General features: G+C 51.5%; 1 protein-coding gene across 17 annotated transcripts in view; it reads right to left on the bottom strand.

Moving 5' to 3' along the window:
* Positions 1-25,735, bottom strand: part of SSBP3 (single stranded DNA binding protein 3) — a 185,833-nt gene that overhangs the window by 45,027 nt on the left and 115,071 nt on the right. For all 17 annotated transcript variants that reach the window (XR_010153910.1, XM_063801961.1, XM_054683220.2 and 14 more), the window contains exon 5: positions 9,109-9,198. Coding sequence is in view for 16 of the 17 variants with exons in the window: in XM_054683194.2 (XP_054539169.1) it covers positions 9,109-9,198 (90 nt within the window). In the remaining variant the exon portion in view is untranslated. The remainder of the gene's footprint in view (positions 1-9,108; positions 9,199-25,735) is intronic.

Below are 25,735 nucleotides of genomic sequence, written 5' to 3'. Positions count from 1 at the left end.
TGATCCATGTCATGCCGAGGCGTGTTATTACAGGATTCTGCTGGAATTCTCTTCCTCAAACCTCTTCTGCTACAAGGGCTAAGGAATTTGACCTTTTTTTTAAAAAAAAAAAAAAAGGAGAAAAACCTCAGTACAATTTGCTGAGAAGGTAGGTGGGGACAGGAGCAAGAGAGTCCACCCCTCAGTCAGCTATGAAGAGACAAAACAAAAATACTCTCCAGCCCCGCAGGGGTCTCCACTCCCATCCCCCTATGAAGGACAGAAGGACCTCGTGGGGGCAGAGGGAGCAGCCACGGTACCGTGCTGGGAGAACTGCCGACCTGCGGTAGAGCAGCTTCCAGGCACAGGGAAAAATCACTCCATTCTAAGAAAATGCAAAGTAAAAACTCAGGTCCAAAGGAGAAAGGATAAACCAGCCCAAGCTCTTAATAAGCATGAGGTGAAGGCAGCTACTGACACCCATCCTTCCAGTATCAGATCCACAGAAGCCAGAGATTCGGGAGTCAGTTTACACCCCCAGTGAGGGCTTTGCCAGGAGCAGCAGCAAGAACAGAGCCCAGGCCTCCCAAGTCCAAGAGGCCAGAGACTCCTTCCTCCTTCCCTCCCTCAAAAGGTTGAAGAGAGGAGTGAGAGTCCCATCCTGCACTTGGGAGGCCAGGAGGACGTGGTGTGTAGCCCAGCTGGGCTCTGTAGCATGGGGCTGGCTCTGCGTTAGGGGGCAGTCAAGGCCCAAGCAGCTGTTGGGTGCTTTGTTACCGAGCAAATCTCCCAGGCGCTGCCTGCTGATGCATAGCTAACTGGGCGGCAGACATTGATTTATGTTCAACTTTCCATTTCATCAGTGAGAGTTACGGCGCTACATGTGGAGTTCACGTTTTTCAGAGGGGGAGGGAGAGGTGGCTCAAGTGTGCAGACACAAACATATCCACATGTGTGCACACAGGCATGCGTGCACACAGGCACGCACACAAGTCAGGGCCACAACTTTTTTTCCTATTTAAGAGGGAGGGCGACTGAGCTGAGCCAGCCGCCGCCGAGGCAGCCTGGCACGTCAGGAGTAACCTTTTGTCCACTGTTGCTAGGAGCCCCAGTGCCGGTCATCTGCCGCTGGGCAGACGTTAGGCACCAGGCTGGCTGCCGGGCAGGGAAGGGAGCACAGCCTGACCTTTGCAGGGGAGGTGTTGGCAAGCAAAAAAAGGCTTTCTTCCCTCTCCTCTGCCCCAGGCCTCTTTTCACTGGCCAGGAGATTGTGGAGGGCAGGACCAGCCCAGACCCATGTGCTTCCAAGTGGCCAGCACCCCCCACTGGACAGAGGAGCAAGCTAAGGCCAAGAGAGGGAAGGCTGGCTCCCCGAGGACACACAGGAATTTGGCAGCAGGGCTGGTATCCCAGAGTGTCCCACTCCCAGGATAGGGGGCTTCATCACAGTAACTAGAGGAGGGGCTGCCGCTCCCAGAGCCAAGTCAGTTTGGAACAGGTGGGGCCTGGGGGTGGGGAAGAGCAGTGGTTCCCCACCTCCAACTGTGGCCTGGAGCCCAGCAGTTGGGGTGCCCCGCCTCCTCTCTAATCCTTCTCAGCAGGGGTGACCCTGCCTTCTGTCAGTCTGGAGGCAGACAGCAGGGCGGAGGAGCTGGAGGGGGTGGTGCTTCTGTCCCCTGGAGGAGCGAACACATCCACCCCTGACACAGCACCTCTGTCCTCTTCCCCAGTAGGAGGCTGCATCTATCAGACAGACTCCCCAACCTGCAGGGAAGCAGACAGGGCCAGGCGAGGCCCAGAATGGGGAGGGGGTTTTATTTCCCCACAGACAGGCAGTTATCAAGAAGCTGCAGATCCCACCGCCCCACCCAGGCCTGTCTTCCTGAGCAACTGGCCAATTTGAGCCTCAGTTTCTCATCTATACAGTGGGAATGCTATTGGTTCTTAGGACTATCTCATAGAATCAAATGAAATCACAGCAGGGAACAGCTTTTCTAACTTGGAGAGTGCTTCCACCAGCAACTATTAACATAAGAGGGCGTCAGACAGTTCTACTCTCAGGCCTGAGAGCACTGGCTGGGGTGGGTGGGGAGGGCTAGGCTGGGCAGCCCCAGGTAAGGGGTCTGCTAAGACAGCAGGCACCAGCCTTGGCTTCTCACCGCCACACCTGCCTCCTGCCCCCAACCTATGTGGGCAGTAAGCTGGGCCTCCTTTAGGCTCCAACATCCACTAGAGGCCACCAGTCACAGGCAGGAAAGCTGCCCTCAGTCTCACCCAGCCGCCACTCCTGCTCCGGCCATGGCCACCTCCAGAGGGGACCGCAACTGGACTCCTCACTGGCCAGCCGGCCAAGGGCCCAGCCCCTCCAGGCCATGGAACCTCTTCCTGGGATCGCGTTGCTCCCCTTATTAGGAACCTTTCATGGCTCTCCCCAACTTTAAGTCCTTCCTGTGTCTATTCCTGGCTCCATCCCCACGCCCCAGCCTGCAGTCCAGGCCCCTGCCACCCCAAACTTGCCCCATCACATCCTGGCACAGGCTCCCTCTCGCCTGGCACACTCCCCCACCTCTATTCACTGCCAATTGCCTCCTCCTCCTCAGCCCAAATGTCACCCCCTCGGAGAGGCTTCCCCAGACAAGCCATACTGGCTGTGCCCTGTGCCTGGCCCCAGCGGTATTCTTCCTGTCAACCTCTCCAGCATGGCACTCAGTCACTGCCTGCCCCCTCCACCAGACTATGAGCCCCTTGAGGGCAGGGTCCGTGGCTGCCTCTTGGGTGGCTGACATGTCCCTGCCCTTACACACCACGTCTGACCGAGGGGCTAAGGGACGACCAAGCAAGCCCGTCCGGGTCTCACATGATGGGGACTCAGCTCCTTCCCTTGCCCTGCCTTCACTTCACCATCTGTCAGATGGGTGGGGACCCCAGCGCCCCACCACCAAGCTTCCACTAGTAACAGGCTTCGGAAACCAAAAGCAAACAAGGTGGTTTAATCCTTCCCAAGTCTCCCCTTGTCACAAACTTGTCCTCGTCAGCAAAGAGAGGCCTTTCCTGCTGCAGCAGCTTTCTGGCAGGAGGAATGTCCGCTCCCTCTGCTGGCTCCTGCTTCCCGCTGGAGAGCAGGGCAGGAAATGGACAGCATTTGGCTCAGCTTTTGGGAACTGCCCCAGTTGCTGCCAGGGGTATGTTCTCATTTACTGGGCTTTGACCCTCCCTGTGAACACATCCCCCACCCCACAGCTCACAGTGCCCAAGGCTCTCCACTGGGCATCCTGCCACTGCTTAGTTACCACCACTGTCAAACAGCTCACCACTTCATCATTAATTTGGCAGATGACAGAAATGTCTTCCATACAATGATTCAAATCGGCTTCCCTTTTCTCTCAAGGACTTGGAATGTGGGGCTGAGAGCCCACAGGGGCATGTCTGAGTACATGGCAGGTTCTCCATAACAGAACTTCAGATACTTCAAGACAGCCATCAGAGCCCTCAGGAGGCTGCCCTTCTCCCAGAGAAACCCCAGCTACTTCTGCAGGAGATGAGGAAAGATTTTGGGTCATGCATGTTTCTCTCCCCTCTTATTGTCTGGGTCATATCTCCGGCTCTTGGGCTACACACATTGTTTGCTCTTTCTCGTTCTCTCCCCATAACCAATGGGAAGAGTTCTCTAGGAACCTCAACATCTTTCTAAGGCTGGTGGGCCTGGCTGGCAGGAATGAGGACTCAATGGAAAGGGGATGTGTCAAATACTCCCTACTATCCTTCACCAAGGTGGAAAGTCCCTACTATCCTTCACCAAGGTGGCAAGTATCTAGATGTTCAAAGCAGGATGAGCTAAGCTTTTGGCAACAGGAGCTGGGACCCCTCCTCCAGGACTTTTCCAGAGAAGGCAGTCTTTAACCCTGTGACCTCTGCTGGGTCTCTGTCAAGCAGCATCCATCATCAAGATGGTCAGCTACTTCCTGGCCGGGCGTGGTGGCTCAGGCCTGTAATCCCAGCCTGAGGAGGCTGAGGTGGGCGGATCACTTAAGGTCAGGAGTTCGAGACCGGCCTGGCCAGCATGGTGAAACCCCATCTCTACTAAAAATACAAAAATTAGCCGGGCATGGTGGTGAGCACCTGTAATCCCAGCTACTCAGGAGGCTTTGGCAGGAGATTCACTTGAACCCGGGAGGCGGAGGTTGCAGTGAGCCGAGATCGCCACTGCCCTCCAGCCTGGGTGACAGAGTGAGACTCTGTCTCAAAAAAAAAAAAAAAAAAAAAAAAAAAGGGTCAGCTACTTTCTGAGCATTGGCCACAGTGCTCAAGTCCCCGTCTCCATGAAGCCACTGGAACAACTGCAGAGTAACTGTTGTGGAACACAGATCTGGCCAAGACATTATCCAGCCCAGAGTGCTGCCCTGGCTTCCCACTGCCCACCGGATCAAGCCCACACTCAACAAGGTCCTTCAACAATTGCCCGGCAACCTCTCCAGCCACATCTCCCGCTGAGCACCTGTCAACCACCTCATTCTAGACACCATCTCAGCCAAGGCTGCACTGCCTCCAGGAATGCCCTCCTGATTTCTCAGCTTGGCAGGCAGGCCTCTCCTGTGTCCTGCCACAGGGGATAGGTTACCTGTCAGTCTCTCTGCTGGTTGCTCCTGTGGGCAGACTATGGTTGATTCAGTTCGAGCCTGGAACCAAGCCTCATGCCTTGCATATCAGAGACGGTCAATGACAGTCATAACCACAGTCCTTTCTCCTTCTGTGACTTCATTTCCCCAACTATAAATGAGAAGCTTGGACTACATCAGGGATGGCAAAGAGGATATGTACCACCACCAACACATTCACGTTCATGGTAGACATTGCCAGTCACTATCTGTTGAGCCTGGACACACAGCTTCAGAATCATTCTCACGGTGTTCTCAGCAGCCACCACACATCAAGCAGAGCTGGCATTTGAATGGGGACTTATTTGCTACTTCTTTAGATAAGAGTTATGGTTTCTCTATCTCCTTTCGGTCTCTCCCTCCTTTTATCTAATTCTCTACTCTCCCTGCTTCCGCCATCCAATCAGATGTGTATCTACATTTGGACTTTGGAGTTTTTGTGGAAGAGCACCCCACGAGGAACCAGTAAAGCTGGGTTTAGACTCTGATTACAGCCCCTGGTTAACTTGGGGCAAGTCATTCACCTTTCTGAGTCTCACTTTCCCAATCTGCATGCCTTCTCTACAGAAACACTGTGATGAAAATGAAAGTAAGTTGCATGTTTAAAAACACTATGTAACTGAAAACAACTATTGGAATTTAAAAACAAAACAAGAAGAAAAACAGCCTGTACCCAATGCTCAGTTCTCTATGACCCCTGCCCTCTTGTGAGTCCCGTTTTGGACTTAGAAATCCTTACTGGACAGTGCCCTCCTTAGGACCACCTTAGGGCCAAGGAACTTAGAAATTCTTACTGGACAGTGTCCCCCTTAAGGACCAAGGAACTAGGGAACCCACCCAGATCAGTGAGGCTGGCCAAAGCCAAGCTGGGTTTGCCAGATGTGCAGCCCAACCGAGCTAAGCTGCGTGGAAAAAAAAAAAATGCCACTGCTTGATTATGTAAAATCCATCTGGATCCAAAGCAGAAAATCAAAGTTGGAAGGGCCCTCAGAGACCACCTGGTCCAGCCTGCTCCATCTACTGGTGAGAAAACTAGGGTCCAGAGATGGGGAGCAACTTGCCCAAGGTCACTCAGTAAGTATGCGGCCAAGTCCTCTCTGTCCTTCTCTGCTGCAAAACACCAGAACACCACTCCTGAACTCCCAAGCTGGCTTCCTGTTAGGCCCTCCCTGATCAGAATGTTGGATCTAGTGCTTTGGGGCTGCCTGGGCTCCTGTCCTGTAATGTGAGCAATACAAATAAACTCAGTTCAAACATTTACTAGGTCCTTAGTATATGCCAGGTGCTGGGGATGCCAATATTAGGGCATTTTTTTTTTAAAGGTGAGGTGTGGTCAGGTCAGTTTCCAAGCCAACTCCCTGCCAGCCCTTAACTTGCTACCAGAGACATCTCATGCCACGGGACCAGACAGGTACTGCTCGCCTTGGAAACCTGGACGTGGAAGAAGAGAAAGCTGATGGCCAACCCTCAGTGTGGATGGCCAAAACTTCTGACCCCAGGAGCTGAAGCCTGGCAGTCAGAGGCCTGCAGAAGCAAGGCCCTGTGTTGCTTACCAAGGGGCTGGGATGGAGGTGGGCAGCTGCTCTCTCCCACCCAACCCTGTGTTGCTTACCGAGGGGCTGGGATGGAGGTGGGCAGCTGCTCTCTCCCACCCAACCCTGGAGGCCTGGGGCTTCTACATTTAGGACCAGCTAGGGGTGAAGTCCTGACTTGAAAACTGGGCTGGCCACCCTAGGCCAGGGTCTGGCCATAGCTGGCTCAGCCATCCCAAGCCGACTCCCTGGTGCAAAGCCTTTCTGCAGCAGAGCTTCCTACCCAGGCCTCGGCCAAGCAGGGGAAGGAGTGCAATTGTTGGTAACAGATAAAATCCTCGATACCATCTCTATTTCCCTTCTAATATCAGAGTGGCCGGCTGCAATACTAGTGAAGGGCAGGGCCAGCAATCAATAGCTAATATTCCTGTTGTAAGCAGGCCTACTCCGGAAATGGGCAGCCAGTACCTCCTTCCAGAGAGATACCCTTTCCCCTTGGCAGTGTCCCACCCTGAGCTGTTCAGCATCATGGCCAGGAAGGACCAGGCCAGGTACCTGGCCTGGCCCATCCCCCTGCATCTGACTGATGGGGAAATGATGCTGGGAAGTGAGAGAAAGGAATCACCCAACGTCACCCAGGAAGCAGAGAGGCCAAGACATTGCTCTCTGCTGTCTACTGGATGACCACGTCAGCTCTTGATGGCTCGCCGTGCCTGGGAAAACAGAGGTGACCTCAAGTCAAGAAGGTCCAAAAGTTACCTCTGTTTGATGGTGGCTAGTAATGGCTAAATAAGGACAGGAATCAGTCTTGGCTTTCTGACCACACACCCCAAACGTCACAGGGGAGGGCCCAAGAAGTATGTCTGGAATTAGGCCTTAGCCATGGACGATTATACCAAAGCAGGAAGTTGGGAGCTGCCCACAGATCAGGCAGACCTGAGCCTTGTCCTAGACCCAGGCCAAAATAGAAGCCAATGGCCTATTTTTAAAACATACAACTGGGTATTGTCTACCTCTTTCTACCACAGTGGTCTAATCTGCACTGGACACCCAGATGCCGGCAAGCAGCCTCAATCAGGATGCACACAGATGAAGCATGGTACCTCGGTGGGTCCACCAGACACGGAAGCCGCACCTGCACTGTCTCAAGAACATCCATGGCATGTGAGCCTAGAAAGAATTCCCAACTGGACAGAACGCCAGTGGGAAAGGCCCGCTGATGGGTGCAGGGCACCATCTGCAGCAGCCAGGAAGATGCCTGCCTTGGTGAGGATGAACCTCTCACACGCTGGCCCCTTGGATTTCCTCCCTGGGAGAAGGACAGCAGCCCCTCTGGCTACTGCCTTTCTTGGGTCCATGAGTTTCCAGTATTTTAAGGTCTAACTCTCAACCCATCTTCAATATGTCTGCAGCCTTGCCCCAAGCTGAGACCCTAGCAATGCCTGGTCCAGTCCAACCTGGAGCTCACACACCTATTTCTGGGGCTACACTCATCTCCACCCCTTGGACAAGGCTCCAGTTTTGGCAGTGTTCTGGGAATGCATACAGATCCACATGTGGCCATCCAATGCCCCGGATGGCCATCCTGCATCCCTCTCTCTCCTCCCACCACCATCATGTGACCTACCACTTCTGTTTTTGGGGAACACCTGAATTTCACTGCCGTCCTTCTTAGCTGGTGAGCAGCATGTCCCAGCCCTCTTCTCTCAGGAGTTAACACCAACCGAAACACAAAATCTTGCCAACTAGAATCATCTTCCAGGTCATCTCTCACCTAGAGGGAAACCCCTTTAACATCCCTAGGAGACGTTTGTCAGGTCTTTGCTTTGATGTCTCTAGGGCCAGAGAGCCCCCTGCCTTGATGTGGTGTGAGCACAGGTGCTAAATTCTGGCCTATACCAAGCAAAAGTGTCCTTGGACTTTGCCTCACTGGTCCTAGTTCTGAATTCTAGGGCTGCACAGAGGAAATTTCTGCCTCCTTTTCCACACAACAGCTCTTTCCATGTTCTTATCTGGGAGTGCCAATCTTTCAAAAGGTGTGGAGAACTCGGGCGGATTCTCAAACTCAGCTGCTGACAGGCTTGAAAGAACGAGAGATGTTATGATCGAGAGTGTCATCATAAAAGTTCCTTACAGCCCTGCACGCTGTACCTCTCTAAGATGGCATTCCCCAGTCTCAAGTTGGCTTAAATCACATGAACCGCCGAGGAGAAGGTAGAGACAGAGGAGGCGGCGCAGAGAGGGTGGCAGCCGCGCCCAACCTGGAAAAACAGAAAGCCCAATTTCACACACCCCAGAAAAAGCCGAACAAGGTGTCTCTTGGAGAAGGCCAGACTCTCGACCCACGTGGGATCTGTTCCTGCCTGTGGCGGGCAGAGCACGGGCACAGATGCTTGTGGGATGCTGTCTGTGATCACACTCGGAAAAAATCAAGTGGTTAACCAGAGGGAAAGGATTCTGAGACCTGCCAGGATGGTGGGTTTTTGTGTTTTTTTAAGATTACGCCTAAGGTTTGTCGTTTGGACAAGTAAAGTAAACAATGACAACAGCAGCAGCAACAAAACAGAAACAAAGAACAATTTACTGATTTTTTTTAAAGCCTTTTGTTAAAAGAAAGCTCCACAGTGGCCTGGAAGTAGCCCCCACCACCTCCCTGGCCAGGGGCAGACTGTGTCGCGCCTACGAAGCTGGCATGAAGCAAGCAAACTCCAGCAGAAGTGCAGGCAATGCAGGAGGTTTCTGCTTTCCCATCTTTTTCTCCCTCTCAGCTTTTAGAAGGACTGTTGAAAGGGATGGGAAGGGAAGGATTTGAACCAGCATAAAGCAACTGTATTTAGACCATGGCAAACTGAGCTACTTACTTCTCTCCCGCCCTCCCACCTGCCCAGGGCCTCGGCCTGGAATACAAGGTGGAGCACAAGACCCACGGGCCCCGCACGTACCTGAAAGAAACCTGGCGGGATGGGGCCTCCCGGCATCCCATCGTTGGGGGGAATGTTGCCAAGCACGGGGCTCGGGGCAGCTGCTGCACTCTGTGGAGACAACAAGGCAGAGAGTTAGTGGCCAAACCCACAACCAGAGACACAGAGTTCTGACCCCTGGACTTGGCTCTCCCTGTCCGTCCACATTCCCCGTGGACCTTCCTCACAGGCCACTTTCTACTTAAAGCCCTCCTAGTGTCCCAGGGAAGTGTCATGTTCCCACTGACAGGACACAAGTAGGGCTTATACACTCAGACCTGGACTCAATTCCCAGGTGCGGCCCCCACTGAGCAAGCAACGAATTCCGAGGCTCTTTTTCCTCATCTCTAAAATGGGAGGGCCGGGTGTGGTGGCTCACAACTAAAATCCCAGCACTTTGGGAGGTTGAGGCTGGAGAATCGCTTGAGCCCAGGAGTTCGAGACCAGCGCGGGCAACATAGGGAGACCCCGTCTCTACAAAAAATAAAAAATTAGCTGGGTGCAGTGGCATACGCCTGTAGTTCCACTTACTCGGGAGGTTGAGGTCGGAGGATCGCTTGAGCCCAAAAGGTTCAGCCCTATCTCAAATAATAATAATAATAATAATAATAATAATAATAATAATAATAAAATGGGGGGACAATGTCCACCACTCAGGGAGGTTGCAAGAACAGCCTGAGACAAAGTGCCAAAGGTACTTCCTGCGGTGCAGAGCAGGGGTGCATGGCCAATGTGCTGCTCCTGGCATTATATGGCCCTGGGCCGTGTCTGCCCAGCTACTCTGAGAAGCTCTTGGCAGGCCAGTGATTTATAAATTTCTGTGCCCTCTGCAAGTGGCTGGCATGTCATATACAGCAAAAGATCAATAAATATCCATGACTCAACGAATAAATGAACAGACCAACTGGGAAACACTGCTGGAGAGGGTGACGGAGGGCAGAGCGTGTTCTTGGCCCTGCAGGGTCCTAGGTGTCTCATGAGAGAGAGGGGCCTCGTGAAGTGGGGGGACCGTCATTCCTTTTCTCTTTAAACACTGCTGTTCTGGCATTTGCCTGGTATATCTGCCTCAACAAATGCCTCCCAGGGGTGAGCAGACATTGCTCTCCCCAGCCTGGCCTCCTTCCAAAGGATCTGTGTGCAACCTATTCAGGTGGTCGGCGCGTCTGTGCCTGGCCCCGTGCTCACACAGGCGGGGCGGGGCGAGGCTGAGACATCTGGGCCCCAGCCCTGAGGAAGCCACAGGTCTGACAGTCCTACCTGGAACCGGGCCCTGCTCCTTCCCACTGATTCTAGGCCTTCAGGGGCTCCTTCTACAGGAAGCCCACCTCCAACCTTGGTGGTCCCCAAACCCCACCATGACTGAGAAAGTGAAACTTGGTCATCAATCATCTCCCAGGGTTCTGATTCTCTGAAAGAGGAATGAGCCCCTTGGGGTCAGGAAACAGAATGCCTCTTTTCCTCTTAGAAACACAGCCTCCCATCACCACCTTCAAGAAGTCACTCTCTTTCCTTTCATTGGCAGTAAAATAGGAACCAGAGGCTGGGCATGGTGGCTCACTCCTGTAACCCCGACACTTTGGGAGGCCAAGGTGGGCGGATCACCTGAGGTCAGGAGTTTGAGACCAGCCTGGCCAAAATGGCAAAACCCCATCTCAACTAAAAATACAAAAATTAGCTGGATGTGGTGGTGGGCGCCTGCAATCCCAGCTACTCGGGAGGCTGAGGCAGGAGAATTCACTTGAACTCAGGAGGCAGAGGTTGCAGTGAGCCAAGATTGCACCACTGCACTCCAGCCTGGATGACAAAAGCAAAACTCCCCATCTCATAAAAAAAAAAAAAAAAAAAGGAACCAGAATCTCTAACTTCCAACTTTGATGAAAGGAAATGAGGTAATGTGCAAATCTCACTAATATACTGCATGCAACAAAATGAACAAACAGACCTGGGAACAAATGCACCTGGTTTTCAGCACTGTCACCTCTACTACTAAGTGGGATGACTGTGGGCAAGCCACTCGGACTTTCTGAATTTGCTTCCTGTAAAAAATGAGATAGCTGTTGTCCCACATCCTCACCAGGGTTGTGGGGGATAAAGTGACAGAATGGGCTGTGTTTTGTAAGCTGGGACAGCTCTGTGAATCTAGAAACAAAGAAATACAGGGAATACAGTGGGTGTTGAGCAGACCCCAGATGAAGAGAATGGGCAAGCCGCATGTTACTTTTCAAAATGATTCTGCCTACAGAAAAATAGCCCTCTCTGCAAGAGCTATCCTGCTAACCATCCTGTAATGTGTACAAGTTTCAAGCATCTCCAAAAATTAGGACTGTAGATCTCCCCATCCCCCAGGTCTGAGGTCACAGGCCCCTGCCTTGCCCCTGCCCGGCACTATCTGAGATGGGGCCTCGTGAGGGAATCGCCAGCTTATCCATTAGCTGCATTACTGTTGGCTGCATTACTGTTTTTCTGTGGTCAGTGGTTCTGTGAAAATGGCAATTTTGTGATTAACAGCCAACAATTACTCCTCAGCAGCAAGAGCAAACAACTTTTTTTAAAAATGGGGTAAGGTAAACATCCATCTACATTTTCTTCAGGTTCTTTCAGAGACTGGTGTTACATTTAACAATTTCATTTTTCTTATGTACCATTATTTAACCACTTTTTTTTTTTTTTTTTTTTTTTTTTTTTAGACACAGGGTCTTACTATGTTGCCCAGGCTGGTTTCATGTGATCCTCCCACCTCAGCTTCCCAAAGTGCTGGAATTACAGGCATGAGCCACCACCCCCCACCTATTAACCAATGAAATAACAGGCATTAAATCTCAGTGTCTGCTAATGTGGCAGTTAGTATCCCTTTGGTATTTGGTATTCTGAGTTACCTCTTAGGTCATTACCTTTTGAAATGGTTTGCATTGGCCACTTGTAGATCTAATTTTATGGCAAATCATTCATGTCCTTTGCTATTTGGGTATTTGATTTTTTATATATTGAGGATCTAGACTAAGGGTAAGTTATAATTAAAAAAAAATTAAAATTATTATTATTATAATTAGAGACCTAGTCCCCAGGCTGGAGTGCAGTGGCCCAATCATTGCTTACTATGGCCCCAAACTCCTAGGCTCAAGGGATCCTGCTGCCTCAGCCTCTCAGGTAGCTGGGAATACATGTGCACACCACCATACCCAGCTAATTCTTAAAATTTTTTGTAGAGATTAGGTCTCACTATGTTGCCCAGGCTGGTCTTGAACTCCTGCCCTCAAGCAATCCTGCCACCTCAGCCCCCAAAAGTGCTAGCATTACAAGTGTGAACCATCGTGTCTGGCCTTAAAAAAAAATTAAATGAAAACTTGAACCTACAAGTACTTTGTCGCCTTATTTATGAGGCTCTTCACTCTAAGATGTTTTCCTATGAGATCAGGAGTGAGTCAATGGTTCTAGGAACTGAAGGTAGTGGATGGTCCACAGTTCTTTGAATGCAATGGCCAGGGTCGCCCGGGTTCTAGTAAATGCACGGTGGAGTTTTGCTGTTCTCCAATGAAGGAGGACAAAAAACCAAGACCATGTTAGCATTGACTAAGGGGCAGGAAGCTGAGGAGACGCCTTTATCATTTAAAGCTTCTCAAGCAGCAAAACTAAGTCGTCCTGCAGTGCTTAAATTTTGCCTTGAATTTTGATAGTTATTGCTGTTCTTCTTTGATTATGAAGCAAACATGTGCTCATAACAAAAAACTTTAAAAAGGGCAGAAAAGTGTGAAGAAGAAAACGAAAAGCAGCAACCAGTGGTATAGGGCAACAAAAGAGTTAAGAGATTGGGAAAGGCTCAGAAATAACTTGCTCACAAAATCTAAACCAAGGTACCCTCCCCGCAACCACATCTATGAACATTATGCTGAATCCCTGCAGCAACCCTCCTGCAGCTCAACGGCAGCAGGGGCTGTTTCTCCTGTCTCTGAGACCCAGCACAACGTGAGGCATACAGCAGGTGTATTAGCAGGATCTAGAATACGGGTAAGTTATACTTTTAAAAAAAAAAAAAACTTTAAAATTATTATTATTATAATTAGAGACCTGGTCCCCAGGCTGGAGTGCAGTGGCCCAATCATGATTACTACGTGTATAATTCAGAGACCTGCTCAAAGCTGACCGTCCAGAGCCAGGCCTTTCCAGACTGCTAGGAATCGGCCTCCCTCTGTGGTTTCCAACTTTGAGCTGGAGCTCCATTAAGGCGCTCAGCAAAGCGTCTCATGAGTTTTCCCTAACAACACAAAACCAAAACCCCTGAAAACCCCCATTATTCACTGAGGCCTACAGCATGCCAGGGCTGCGGTGGGTGCATGGGCTAGAAGTCCCCCATGGAAGAAGAGAGAAAAGAACACTGGATTCAGAAGCTAGAGACCTCCTAGCTGGGAGCCCACGGACAGGCCCCTTTCTCGTTCTGGGACTCATTTTCCCCATGTATCCAATGATGGTGTTAGAGGAGATGACCACTAAGGCTCTTCTTCCAAGCTGCTCTCCCCAGCTAAGTCTACACACCAAGGGGAGCTAGGTCTGGAAACAGCAGCTCTTCCATGAACAGGACAGCAACCCTCTTTCCAGGGCACCTGGGTTTTAACTCTTCTCTGTTCATTATAGGCCATTTTGTGATCAAAGATTAAACACTACCCAGAGACCTGTTATCTGAGCCCACAGATAACAGTGGGTGACATTTGGGTTCTAACCGCCCAGGCCTTCCTTCCTCACCAATGCTTATCCACTTTTTGGACTCAAGAAAGCCAACTCAAACCACCCATGCAGTTTGGTAACGTGCACTTTAAAAAACAACAACAAAAACAACAAATAAAGCTAATTTAAAATTCTTTTCTAAACAGCAAAGAGGCCTTAAACAGGGTGATGCGGCCCATTCTAGCCAGGTGCCTCCTCTAAACCTACAGTCAACTTGAAAAGCCCGAGGTGCTTTCCCAGAGCACTGCCTGAAGTTTGCCGTTCACAGCCAGGGAGACTTGCGAAGAGGACTGATCCCACAGCTCCCTCTCTAAAGAGTAGGGTTTCTTGATGATCCCAGGATGGGTACATAGCCATGGGGCTCAGGGACTGCCCCTGCCTCTGCCCTCTCCATTCTCCAACGGGACATACACATGCCACTGCAACCAGAGATCCCCAGCAATCCCACTCCGTAAGGACACCTGAAAACCTCTCACTAGCCCTGCAATCCCACTCCGTAAGGACACCTGAAAACCTCACCGCCAGTCCCACCCTAGGAGATGGATATTCCCCCTCTAACCTCCAGGGTGGAGAAGCAGGGTTCAAACAGGGGGCCTCAGAGCGGTGCTTCCAAGAGAAAGCGCCTTGGAAGCCAGGCTAAGGAATGGAACTTTCTGCTCTGGGCAATGGCGAAGCGGGGGGACATCTACTGCCCCACCTCACCCTGTGCCGGGCACAGGGACCTTTCATGCTCACTCAACAAATCCTAATACCACCAGAGTACCCCAAATTCCAGGAGCAATTGGACTTGACGAGTCCCCACATTCCCAGAGGCCTCTCATCCCACCCTGAGAGAGAAGCATCTCAGAGTAGGCAACAGTGTTCATGCTTTTCCTTCAAGAAGCAATGGTCCAGGGGCATTCCCTGCAAGATACTATCTTCTGGCCTCATTTCAAGAACCCCAGCTATCCTCACTCACAAACTAGCCTGAGACCCCTGCTCCAACCCTCTCTTTAAAATTAGTTCTAGGCACAGGAAGCTCCTGGAAAACTGAATAAAAACAAATGCTCAGAGGGAAATGTGGTACTCCTGCCAGGTCGGCCAACCCCTCCTGACTGATTTACAAGGCTGCAAAATGGTACTTTGTTCTGCAAATCCCCTCCCCTCCTTGCCCCGCCCTAATACTCAGGCCTTGGCGTGCAGCAGCTTGGGGGCCACATGCAGAACCACATGTGCAGACGACTTCCTTGACTGAAACTCAACACAGGCTGCGTGGCCCAGGGCCCAAAACACCAGGGGGTGGGAGGTGTGTGCTGAGGGTGGAGCCAGCCATGTGCTCAAAGCTGGGAAATGGAGGTCACTCAGGGGAGCTTGGGGCACTCCTGTGATGACTACATACAGAGGGCAAGTGAGACAGGAAGCCTCCAAGTGACGCCTGTCTGGTGGCCTGGGGAAGGAGGGAGGGAGGGATGCTGGCACTGGTTTCAGCAAGACAGGGGCTTCTGTGCAAACTATGGAGTAACCCGGGTCCCTCTGGGGCCAGGTTTCCCAGAGGGAATTTCAGCAGCAACAACAAACTAAAGATATAAATCAGGAATGGAAGCGACCGGGGGAATGTCATCACCCAGATGGAAAGGCCAAGACAGACAGAACTGGGGTTCAAAGAAGGGAAGGGGACAGGAAGAGGATTCCTGGTTTCATATGCAGACCACAAAACAGAATCAGTTTTGGAGAACAGGGGCTCTAATTGTGCAGTTTAGAGAAAACAGAGCTGTTGCTACGTGAAGAGGCAGAACCAGCTGACGTTAAAAATAGGTTTGGATGACACACAGGAGTGACACAAGATCCCTGCCTTCAAATAGTCAGGGGGCCATCGTGTGGGAGGAGGGATGGATGTGTCTCCTGGCACCAATGGACGGCCCTGGGTCCAACAGTAGATGCCCCAAGCTACAAAAAGCTTCTTGGCTGCCTCAGAAGGGGGCGGGCCGTGATAATTTGGGGTCGCTCCCAGCGGAGACATGGCACAAACCATATTAAAAAAGGATTGCCATAGGACCCACCACCGCCTGGGCCTGGGGATTATTAAGACAAAAGAGTCCTGCACTGAGGGTCCCAGGATCAGGATTCCAGCTCTGGCGGCAAACCACCTACTGTGTGATCTGATCAGGCCTTCCTGTCCCAGGCCCTGGACTCCACACAAGGCAGCTGATGTCCTGCTGCTCCAGTGACACTGTGGATGTCCAAGGAGCTCCTCAGCAAGCGACCTGAAAAGGGCCATGTATAGACAACAAAAGCCTCAACCTGTCAGGGCCAGGCCATCAGACCCAAATGAGGGTGGTCTTGATACCTGAGCTTATTTTACTAAGTCCCAGCTCATGTCTGCCACCTGGGTATGACCCTGGAATGCAAGAAGGGCTGGAGAAGTGACTGCCTTTTCATTTTGATCCCATACATCAGCAGGGGTGGGGGGGGGGTAGTATTTATTCCCCAACATTGCTGGGAAGATGTCATTTCTGTTTTCCTGGTAAGGAAACTGAGGCACAGAGAGGTGTACTATCTCAAGGTCAGGCAGCTAAGTGGCTCTAACATTAGTCCCTCTGTGCCTCCACCTTTTATCTTGGGTTCAAAAAACAAAACCACAGTCCACTCTGGGAGGCCAAGGTGGGCGGATCACAAGGTCAGGAGATCGACACCATCCTGGCTAACACGTGAAACCAAGTCTCTACTAAAAATACCAAAAAAAATCAGCTGGGTGTGGTGGTGGGTGCCTGTAGTCCCAGCTACTCAGGAGGCTGAGGCAGGAGACTGGCGTGAACCCGGGAGGCGGAGCTTGCAGTGAGATCGTGCCACTGCACTCCAGCCTGGGCGACAGAGCTAGACTCTGTCTCCAAAAACAAACAAACAAACAAACAAACAAAAAAACAGTAATGTCCCACCCACCCCTGTAGTTCCCAGGAAGAGTTCTGTGTGCTTTGACTCTTATGAAAAGAAATAGCCGGCACTTCATTAAACACATGAGAGAAGCACAATCCATTCCCGTGTTTGAGACTGTCTATATGTTTTTGTGCTTCCCCAAGTAGGCTGACCTTCTAGCTCTGCTCTTTCTGACAAATACTTCAATGAGTTGGCATTCACCAAGGGGTGTGTATGTGTGTGTGTATGTGTGTGCACACACATGTGTGTCAAGGAATGCAAGATCCCACTGAAGAGTCTGTTGGATCTAACTGGCAAATTACCCTGGGAGGAGGAGAAACAAGGTGGGGGGTGGGGTGGGGGGCTGTAAAAAGGTTACAAGTGCTTTTTACACATCGGATGCATCAGCAAACACTCGCTTCTGGGGCCACCCAGACTGCGCTGTGCTCACCAGAGCAGATGACAGGTTGCAGGTCTGCCCTGCAGGTCAGGAGGATGCAAGGAGTTGTGGTGACAGAGAACTGAGGGACAGGCAAGGTGCTCTGGGCAGGCGCTGTGAGCGGGGATTAGGGGGATCAGGGAGGCTTTGTGGAAGAGATGGTACTTGAGCCGGGGCCTTAAAGGACGGCAGGACTCGAGGATGCAGGAGGTGATACAGGGGTGAGAGATTATGCTGTCATTTTAACCCTCCCTGGGCACAGGGCCTCCTGACAGCCTCTCCTTAGAGAGCAAATCCCTCTAGGACGCCACCCGCCCCCTGCACCATCTCCAGGGTAGGGGGTGGGTGTGGGGCTTGTTCGCTTTCCCTCCCCCAGGATAGGGGGGCTCCCCCACAGGAGAGGAGCCAGCCACCTAGTCAGAGAAGGCTCACTGTCCCCAGGCGGTCCCTTGTGACCCAGCTCATGGTGTGGCTCATCCAGTCTCTCTCCCTCCATCCTTCCAACAATCCACAGTCACTACCAGAACTCAGAGGCCCTGAGGAGTAAAGGGACTTGTCCAAGGTCACATGGCTGGAAATGGGCAGAACCAGAAGTCAAGCCTAGATCTGCTAAAACCACAGCCCCAGCTCTTGGCCACACCTCAGCTTCTCTGATACAAATGTCAGAATCGACACTTAAAAGTGGTCACCTGGAAACAGGTCAGGGCCCAGTCCTTCCATTCACCAGGGGCCAAGTCCTTAGGCACCTCACTTTACCTTCTGCACCCCTCATCATTTGCTAAGGAAGGGAGCCCCCTACCCTCTGTGGGGGGCATAGGGAACTTAAACATGACCCTTAGGTAAGGTGCCCAGCCAGACTCAGCCAAGGTAAGGGTTCAGCAACCGGCGGCCCAGAGCCAGAGACACAGCTCCAGGTAAAGGACCACGTGCTGACGTCCTAAGATTCCCTGACCACAGCAGGCTGGGGATGGGGAGACAAAAAGGGGCTGAAAGCTGTGGAAAGACTTGGTCTTCTGAGAAGGGGCCTCTCTCTTCTTAGTGGCCACCTTAGGAGGAAGTGAATTCCCTGGGCTGGGAAGTCTGAGGCCACCATACTGCCGGGCCCTGCCCATTCATCCCAGGAAGCACCCAGCTTCTTCTGGGGACTGGATCAAAGGTCACTGTTTGGTAAGAGGTGGAGCCCCATGTATTTAATAATTAGTACCTGGTGAGGCAGTGGATCCCAGCCAGTGCACCCTCCTCCACAGGCAGATACCTCCCAGCTGGGCCCCATGGCACAGGACGCAGGTCCCAGGCATGTGCATGCAAGACAAGGAAGATTAAGGGCTAGAGGTTCCCCCTAGATGAACACTGCAGAGTGGATCAACAGCTCGGTATTTGTACAACGTTGATTTTCTTCTTAAAGAGAAATGAGCTTCAGGCCCTAGTTTACACCATTAGCAAAACACACACACACGCGCACACACACACATTTCCCACTGTCTTAAAGGAGCTACTTACAACCACAAACATGTCATAGTAGGCCAGTGACAGCTCCTTAACAAGAACACTGGCAGTTGCTTCTGTAAAGTGGAAAATTCCCTGGCGTGGACCCGCGCACACGCTCAGTTCCAATGACAACTTAATCCTGCCAGGACCGAGGTGTGCAGAGAACAGAAAACCACCCGCTTCTAGAAACTTTTTTTTTTAAGTTTAAAATAAATCATTAAAGGCAGGGCCCTCAGAACATCTTTCAAGGATGGGAGCCCACACTCTCCTCAGTGAGCATCAAATTTAGTGGGGACCAAGTCACTTTCCCTCACCTTCTCCTCTGCTGTGACAGGACAAAATGTACACAGTCTGACAAGTTCACCCGGGTCCCCCAATGCCAGGGAAGGGGCGCATAATTCAAATCCAACACTGCCTCTTCTGTGTAAATGAACAGTCGGGAGTCCTTGAGCTCCTTGGCCAGGAGGGAAGGCAGTGAGCAGTGGACCACCGTGGTCTGCACAGCCACCCCAGCGCACAGTTGCCACACGGGTTCGGCGCTGAGCAGATGCCGTCTAAGCCTTTAAAGCATGCACTAATTGCGCTAATTTAGCTAACAGTCTCTGTTTCGTCCCCCACTCTGAGTCAACCAGCGTCCTTTGGTACTGCTGGAGAGATGCAAGCTGTTGGCTTTAGTGTTATTTTGTCAGCCATTAAACGATTCATCAGAGTCATTAATTGATTTATTACTGCTGCCTGCTCAGAGGGTTTAGCAAATAAAGAATGATGTAGGTCACAAAGCAAAGGAAATTGGACCCAACAACACTATGAGGCGCTGGGCACTTAGAGTGTCTGCTGCTGTCCATTCAGGCAGCCCTCCACGCCCAGCTGTCAGGCAAGGAATAGCATAGATGGTTCTCCTGCCTGAAATCCAAGTGCCAGCCCACATCCTGCTCAGGCACCAGTGCTGCCAATGGGGAACCTTGTCTGGAGCCCCTGGAAGGCTGCTCTCAGGCACCTGCTAGATACAGCTGAGAAGGAAGGGGGAGAGGCCCACACTGACCCCCTTACCCACTAGGTGGGTGCTGAGTAGCAATGGCTGGGCCTGCAGCTGGGCCCTCCAGTGCTCTAGGAAGCCAAGGACAGACCCTTCAGCCAAGACTCTACTCCCCTGGAGGTGACAAGCTCCAGCTAGGCCCTCCCTCTTTCTCCCCTGCACTGCCTAAGGGAGTGGGAGGAATGCAACAGTTTGTGCACGCCAGGAAATGGCAGTCCTGGGATTCAAACCCAGGTCTACCTGACTTCAACATCCACAATTAATTCCCCTCTACCAAATTCTTCAGACTGACACAAGAGAGGACTATAGCTTGGCCTTAATGAAAACCCTGACAGAAACTAGCTAGGTAACCAAAAGCAAGGCAACCCCTTCCCTTCTCAGAGCCCCAGATGCCTCATGTACAAATGACAGGGTGGGTGAGCCCTGAAGCTACAGGAAGGGATGAGAGTCCAGGCCATGTCCTCTACGGCCCCAGCTGCCCTGGCCACTGTGAAGCCTCATGTCAGTTCCCCCAAGAACACTCCTGTGTTGTGAGCGAGGCCCTGCAAAAGCCCTCTGAGGACCCCTGCTGCCCTTCAAACCCCAGACTCCAGGGCGCAGGTCCAGGAAGGTTTGTCGCACTCAGACCAGACAGCAGTGACCCTCATCCCACCCCAATCCCAGCCCTCAGGGCTCTGAACAAACGAGAGGGAGTGGTGCCAAAGCAAGGGAATGCTAATGCCTCCAACAGGAGAATTCACCAGGTCATGGATTCCATGTGTGTGTGCACACGCGTGTGTGTATGTACATGTGTCTGTCTCTGGGGCAGGAAGGGTAATATCTCTGGTACCTGATACCCCTAGGAACCAAAAACAGCCATTCTAGATAACTCAAATTCTGGCATCACAGTTATCAGCCCCTCCACGAGGCATCACATCCCCACCCTGCCAAGTGGCCTTCTAGAACAGAGCCTGGCACGCTTTCAGAGGAGACTCTTGGAGGATGGTGACTGGATGGTTTGCTCCAAAAGTAATACAGAGGGGATGAAGAGATGGTTCAGGTACCCACCAAGAACCAACCTGCTTCTGACCAAGACACAGCCCCAGCCTGCGACCTCAGTCTGTGGCCTGCTAAAGTCTGGTGGGAGCCACCAAGCTAAAGGGCAAGGCGGGGCTGCCACTTCGGAGCTCACTACAGATTATTTGTTGGGCATCTACCGGGTGCACACAGCAGGGCTTTCTTGTTTGCACCCACCAAGAAGAGGGCCAGAGCACCCAAGAACACACACATCGCTTAGGATCCCGGTGAGAGATCTGCTAAGGGGGTGGGGCCTAGGAGGATCGGAGGCACGCGGGCTGGTCAGAGGCTTCTGAAGGGACATGGGAGTTCATCTACTGAGAATTCTGACCCAAACTCAGCTTCTGAAACAAACACGGGACTTCTCATAGAGGTGGTCCATCCCCTACTCATGCCACCCATCGATATGGTATTGAAAACACAAAGGAAGGTCTTTAAAAACATTTATTGGGGTCCCATTCAGAGAAGAATAACCTATTATTACTTACACATATTTAGTACCTAGTACCAGCTTACAAAGGCCTTTCTTTCACACATATTTCCTTGATGAATACAGCAACCACCCTCTGCACAGGCAGGTTCCTCTCTCTGCAACACTCTTCTCCTCTCTACTCAGGCCTGGGTGATACCCTTTCGTCCTTTATGTGTTTCTCAGCACAGTGTTTGTCACACCTGACTGTTAATTCCTTATTAAATTAGCCAGCTATCTTCCAGGGATGGGAGCAGGAATGGTGTGCCCAGCACAGGGAAGATGCTGGCTCAGTAAATATTTTTTGGATAAATAAAATTCTTGCAGAAATCCTGCTTTTCGGCCAGGCATGGTGGCTCTCGCCTGTAATCCCAGCACTCTGGGAGGCTGAGGCGGGTGGATTACCTGAGGTCAGGAGTTTGAGACCACCCTGACCAACATGGTGAAACCCCATCTCTACTAAAAATACAAAAAAAATTAGCCAGGCATGGTGGTGGGCGCCTGTAATCCCAGCTACTCAGGAGGCTGAAGTGGGAGAATCCCTTGAACCCGGGAGGCGGAGGTTGCAGTGAGCCGAGATCACGCCACTGCACTCCAGCTGGGGTGACAGAGTGAGACTCCATCTAAAAAAAAAAAAAGAAAGAAAGAAAGAAAAGAAAAAAGAAATCCTGCTTTTCAAGAGTAGTCACCGAATCTAAAAGGTCAAACTCTAAGACTAGCTATCTCCATCACCTTCCATTAACTTACCATTTGGCTACATCCTAACAACTCGCCCCTCCCCTCCAAATAACAACAAACAAAACACACACCCTGCCACACACTGTTCCTTCTGCCCGTAAAGCCCTCGCAAACGACTTGGGCAGGCCACATCTCCCAGATCCATTCGTCATTAAAATGGAAATCACCCTTGTATCACCCCCTCCCAAGACAATGGGAAAGACAACTTCAGCTAGTGTCTGGGGAAAGCATTTGTAGCTCCAAGGAAGGACAAAAGCAATGAGAGGGAGTGGGGTGGCCTCACAGAGCTGGGGCCCTGTTCTCATTCCCACAGTGGAAGAAGACAAAACCAGCCCAGTGAGCTGGGTGCAGGAAGGGGTTCAAGTGGCCTCTGTGGGTTACTGAGACCTAGTGGCCTCTCCCAGTCCTCTCGGCCAGCCTCCCTTCCATCTCCAAGATGAAGCCTGCTATTTCTTCTCAGACAGGTTGGATTCCCTGGCCTCTCTGAAGACGAGTGTCTGCTCCGCTGGCCCAGGGAGCCACTTTCCCATAGGCTTTGGCTGCCCACCACTTGTGGGGCCCAAGGACAGCAGAGGAAAAAGGGGCTTGGACACAAGCTGAGAACAGCAGGGTGTAGGGTACCACCCTGCGATACCTTCCTCCACTTCCCTGAAAATGCATCCCACAAGCAGAGGCTCCTCCACCAAACTAGGGACTGTCCCTTACAGCTAGACCCTCCAAGCCACAGATTTATAGCAGACATGGTTTTTGCAATCAGAGACAACCCACAGAGCAAGCCCTGAGCTCATGCGGGAGGAATGCATCACCCCCAGCCTCCCCTCCCCGTCCCTTCCTTAGTCCCTCACTTGACATGAAATGAAACTTGAGAGGGGCAGAGAGAAGGGGAGAGCAGAGAGACCAGGATCCCTGCAGCCCACTAGGGCCCCCCGGCCGCATCCCTACTCTGCCCCACCCCTGTGCTGATCACATCCTGGGAATGGCTCCAGCCCCTAACAGATCAAGTCTCAGGTCCCTCACCACTCCCTCCATCCCGGTCCATATATCTACCTAGAGAACTCCCAGTTATCCATCAATGCCCAGCTCAAATGCCCCCTGCTTCCTAGTCCAAGTGGGTACTAAAGTCCCAAGTAGGTTCATGAGCTGGAACTCAATACTAGAAGTTACCAGTTTCCACCCGTGTCCCTTTCGTGAGGCATCCCATGGAGCATGCAATACCAATGGCCTCCTAACCAAGCCGACACAGCACTAGATTTAGGGCAGGAGCTCCAGCTCTTGGGCTCCCTGACCAATTCAGAGAGGCAGGCAATTCACCTCTGACTTGAGCTGCACCCTGTAATATAGGACAATCTCTGGGTTGACAAGAGATTTTAAAAAAACAAGGAGATAATGAAAGGGCTGTGATCTCATCTCAGCCTTTCTTCTCTGCCTCCCATTCCAACCTCCCCCTTTTCTCGTACTCTAAGCTTCAGCCACAGGGGACACTAGCTGGTCCCCAGCCTTTGCACATGCCCTCCTCCCCTCCATCTGGAATGCCACCTCCCTGCTAGTTTCTGCCATTCTAACATATCCCTTAGGCTACCCTGGACACAAGGCAGGATGATTTATTCACCCTCCAATCCTATATGAGACTCTACCTTGACTCTTCCAGCATTTTCTACCTGGTCTTATTATATAGACAAAGGTTATCTCCCTGCAGGACTGTTGGTTCCAAAAAAGTGGAATCCAAATATTTGTAATGTCTACTATCGATAAACATCAAATGACTGGAGACTGCAAAGGAGCTTTTTGGACAAAGCTAGGCCTGGTTCTTCTGGGACATTTCTCCCTTCTTCCTTATTTGTCTGCTTTATAAAGATGTAACTTTAAGGAACAGACCAGATTTTGGTAAGCCCAAATGTCAAAAGGTGCAAAAAGCAGCCTTAACTCCCAAAGGTTTTCATGTCTCTCTTCTCCTCAAACAACTGTTGGAAGAGACAAACATGAAAACCTCTGGAGAGATCTGAATGTGAATGCTGGTTCCGTTCCTAGCCTGAAACTTGCAAGTCAGAGATAGCAGGACCATTCTTGACAAGGTCCCTACTTTGCTGCAAATCTGGCCTAAGGCAGTCTGTTTTTCTTCTATTTTTGTCTAACTCCATTTAAGGCCATTGCCATGGTCCTCTCTGGCCAAGACAGGAATTATTAATTTAAATTTGGGCCTTCGGTAACTTTGAATCTACAACATAGTACAGGAAGGAGTCCCACAGCCAGGCTGGACAGATGTGGCCTCCGGTCCATACACCAGCGTCAAGGGTGGCAAAGGTCTGGAATCTGGTTTTCCCAAGATGTCTGTGCCTTGGCTGTGTCATCTAGAAAACGAGGATAATAAGCACTGCCTGCCTCACACGATTTGTGAGGGCCAAGTTTCTGCTGCATCCCCTGGAACAGTGCCTGGCACGCATCCATCAGGTGCTCCAGAAATACTTGCCAAATGGGTATTCATTCTAAACCCTCTCTACCTGTTTTCCCCAAGGGTGGCCTGTCCCCTGGGGACCAGCTGGGTATCACTCTCCGGCAGACCAGACTCCCAGAGCCCTGCCATCCCTGCCCCCAAAGCCTCCTGGCTCTCTGTCCCAGGAACAATAATAAGCCCCCACATCCTAAGACTCTATGTAGGCACCAAAGGAGGCTGATCTCACTTAATCCTCCCAACAATCTCCTGAGGTGAGTGAATCCACTCATTTATTTTATATCCGACCTATCTTGCTGGTGACACGAACAGTTAAGTGTCTTGCACAAGGTCACAGTTAATGGATGCTGGGATTTTCTTCCTGGCTGGATCCAGACATCACAAACTCACATACCACCCACCACCACCTCCAGTGGGAACCAGAAGGAAGATTTAAGTCATGGAAGGGAAAGACCTTAACCCTGAATCAGGTCCTTTGGGTCTGGTACCAATTTGGGACAGGAGTCCAACCTGAATTTGCCTATCTGTAAAAAGAGAAGTCACCATTCCCTGCCTGGCCTACCTCACAACAGTGGCATGAAGCACAAATGAAGAAACAGACATAAAAACTGTCTCAAGGCTGGGTGTGGTGGCTCACGCCTGTAATCCCGGCACTTTGGGAGGCCAAGGCGGGCAGATCACTTGAGGTCAGGAATTCGAGACCAGCCTGGCCAACATGGTGAAACCCCCCTCTCTACTAAAAATACAAAAATTAGCCGGGCGTGGTGGTGCCTGCCTGTAATCTCAGCTCCTTGGGAAGCTGAGGCAGGAGAATCGCTTGAACTTGGGAGGCAGAGGTTGCAGTGAGCCGAGATCATGCCACTGCACTCCAGCCTGGGAGACAGAGTGAGACTTTGTCTCAAAAAACAAACAAAAAACTGCCTGAGAACAGAAGAGCAACGCCACCATCCCCATCACCCTGGATAATCAAAGGAGCTGGGAACAAAGATGCCACACAAGAGCACTGGGTGAGGAGTCAGGCTTGGCTGGCTGCCCCCAGAAGGCCCTTCCCTGTACCCATAAAACAAAGGGAATGGATTCACTTCCTGGTTTCCAAGCCTGGTTGCACATCAAAATCATGTAGTGAGCTTTGCAACAACTAAGCTGCCTGTCTTCCTGAGGGGGCAGGGATCCAGCTTCTGGGAGCTCCTGGACCAGATGTTCCATCAGATCCCTCCTCGGTTCTGTCTCTACCCTGACCCCAGCAGGGGAAACAGATCCCAGGTTCTGGGGATGGCTGGGCCAGATGCGCAGGCCTCTTCTGCCCCCTCATGCTCCCCAACC

This window comes from Pan troglodytes, chromosome 1 (genome assembly GCF_028858775.2).
Source record: "Pan troglodytes isolate AG18354 chromosome 1, NHGRI_mPanTro3-v2.0_pri, whole genome shotgun sequence".
Lineage (NCBI taxonomy): Eukaryota > Metazoa > Chordata > Mammalia > Primates > Hominidae > Pan > Pan troglodytes.
Note: the sequence above shows the minus strand (reverse complement) of the source record. Positions and strands in the feature narration are given on the sequence as shown.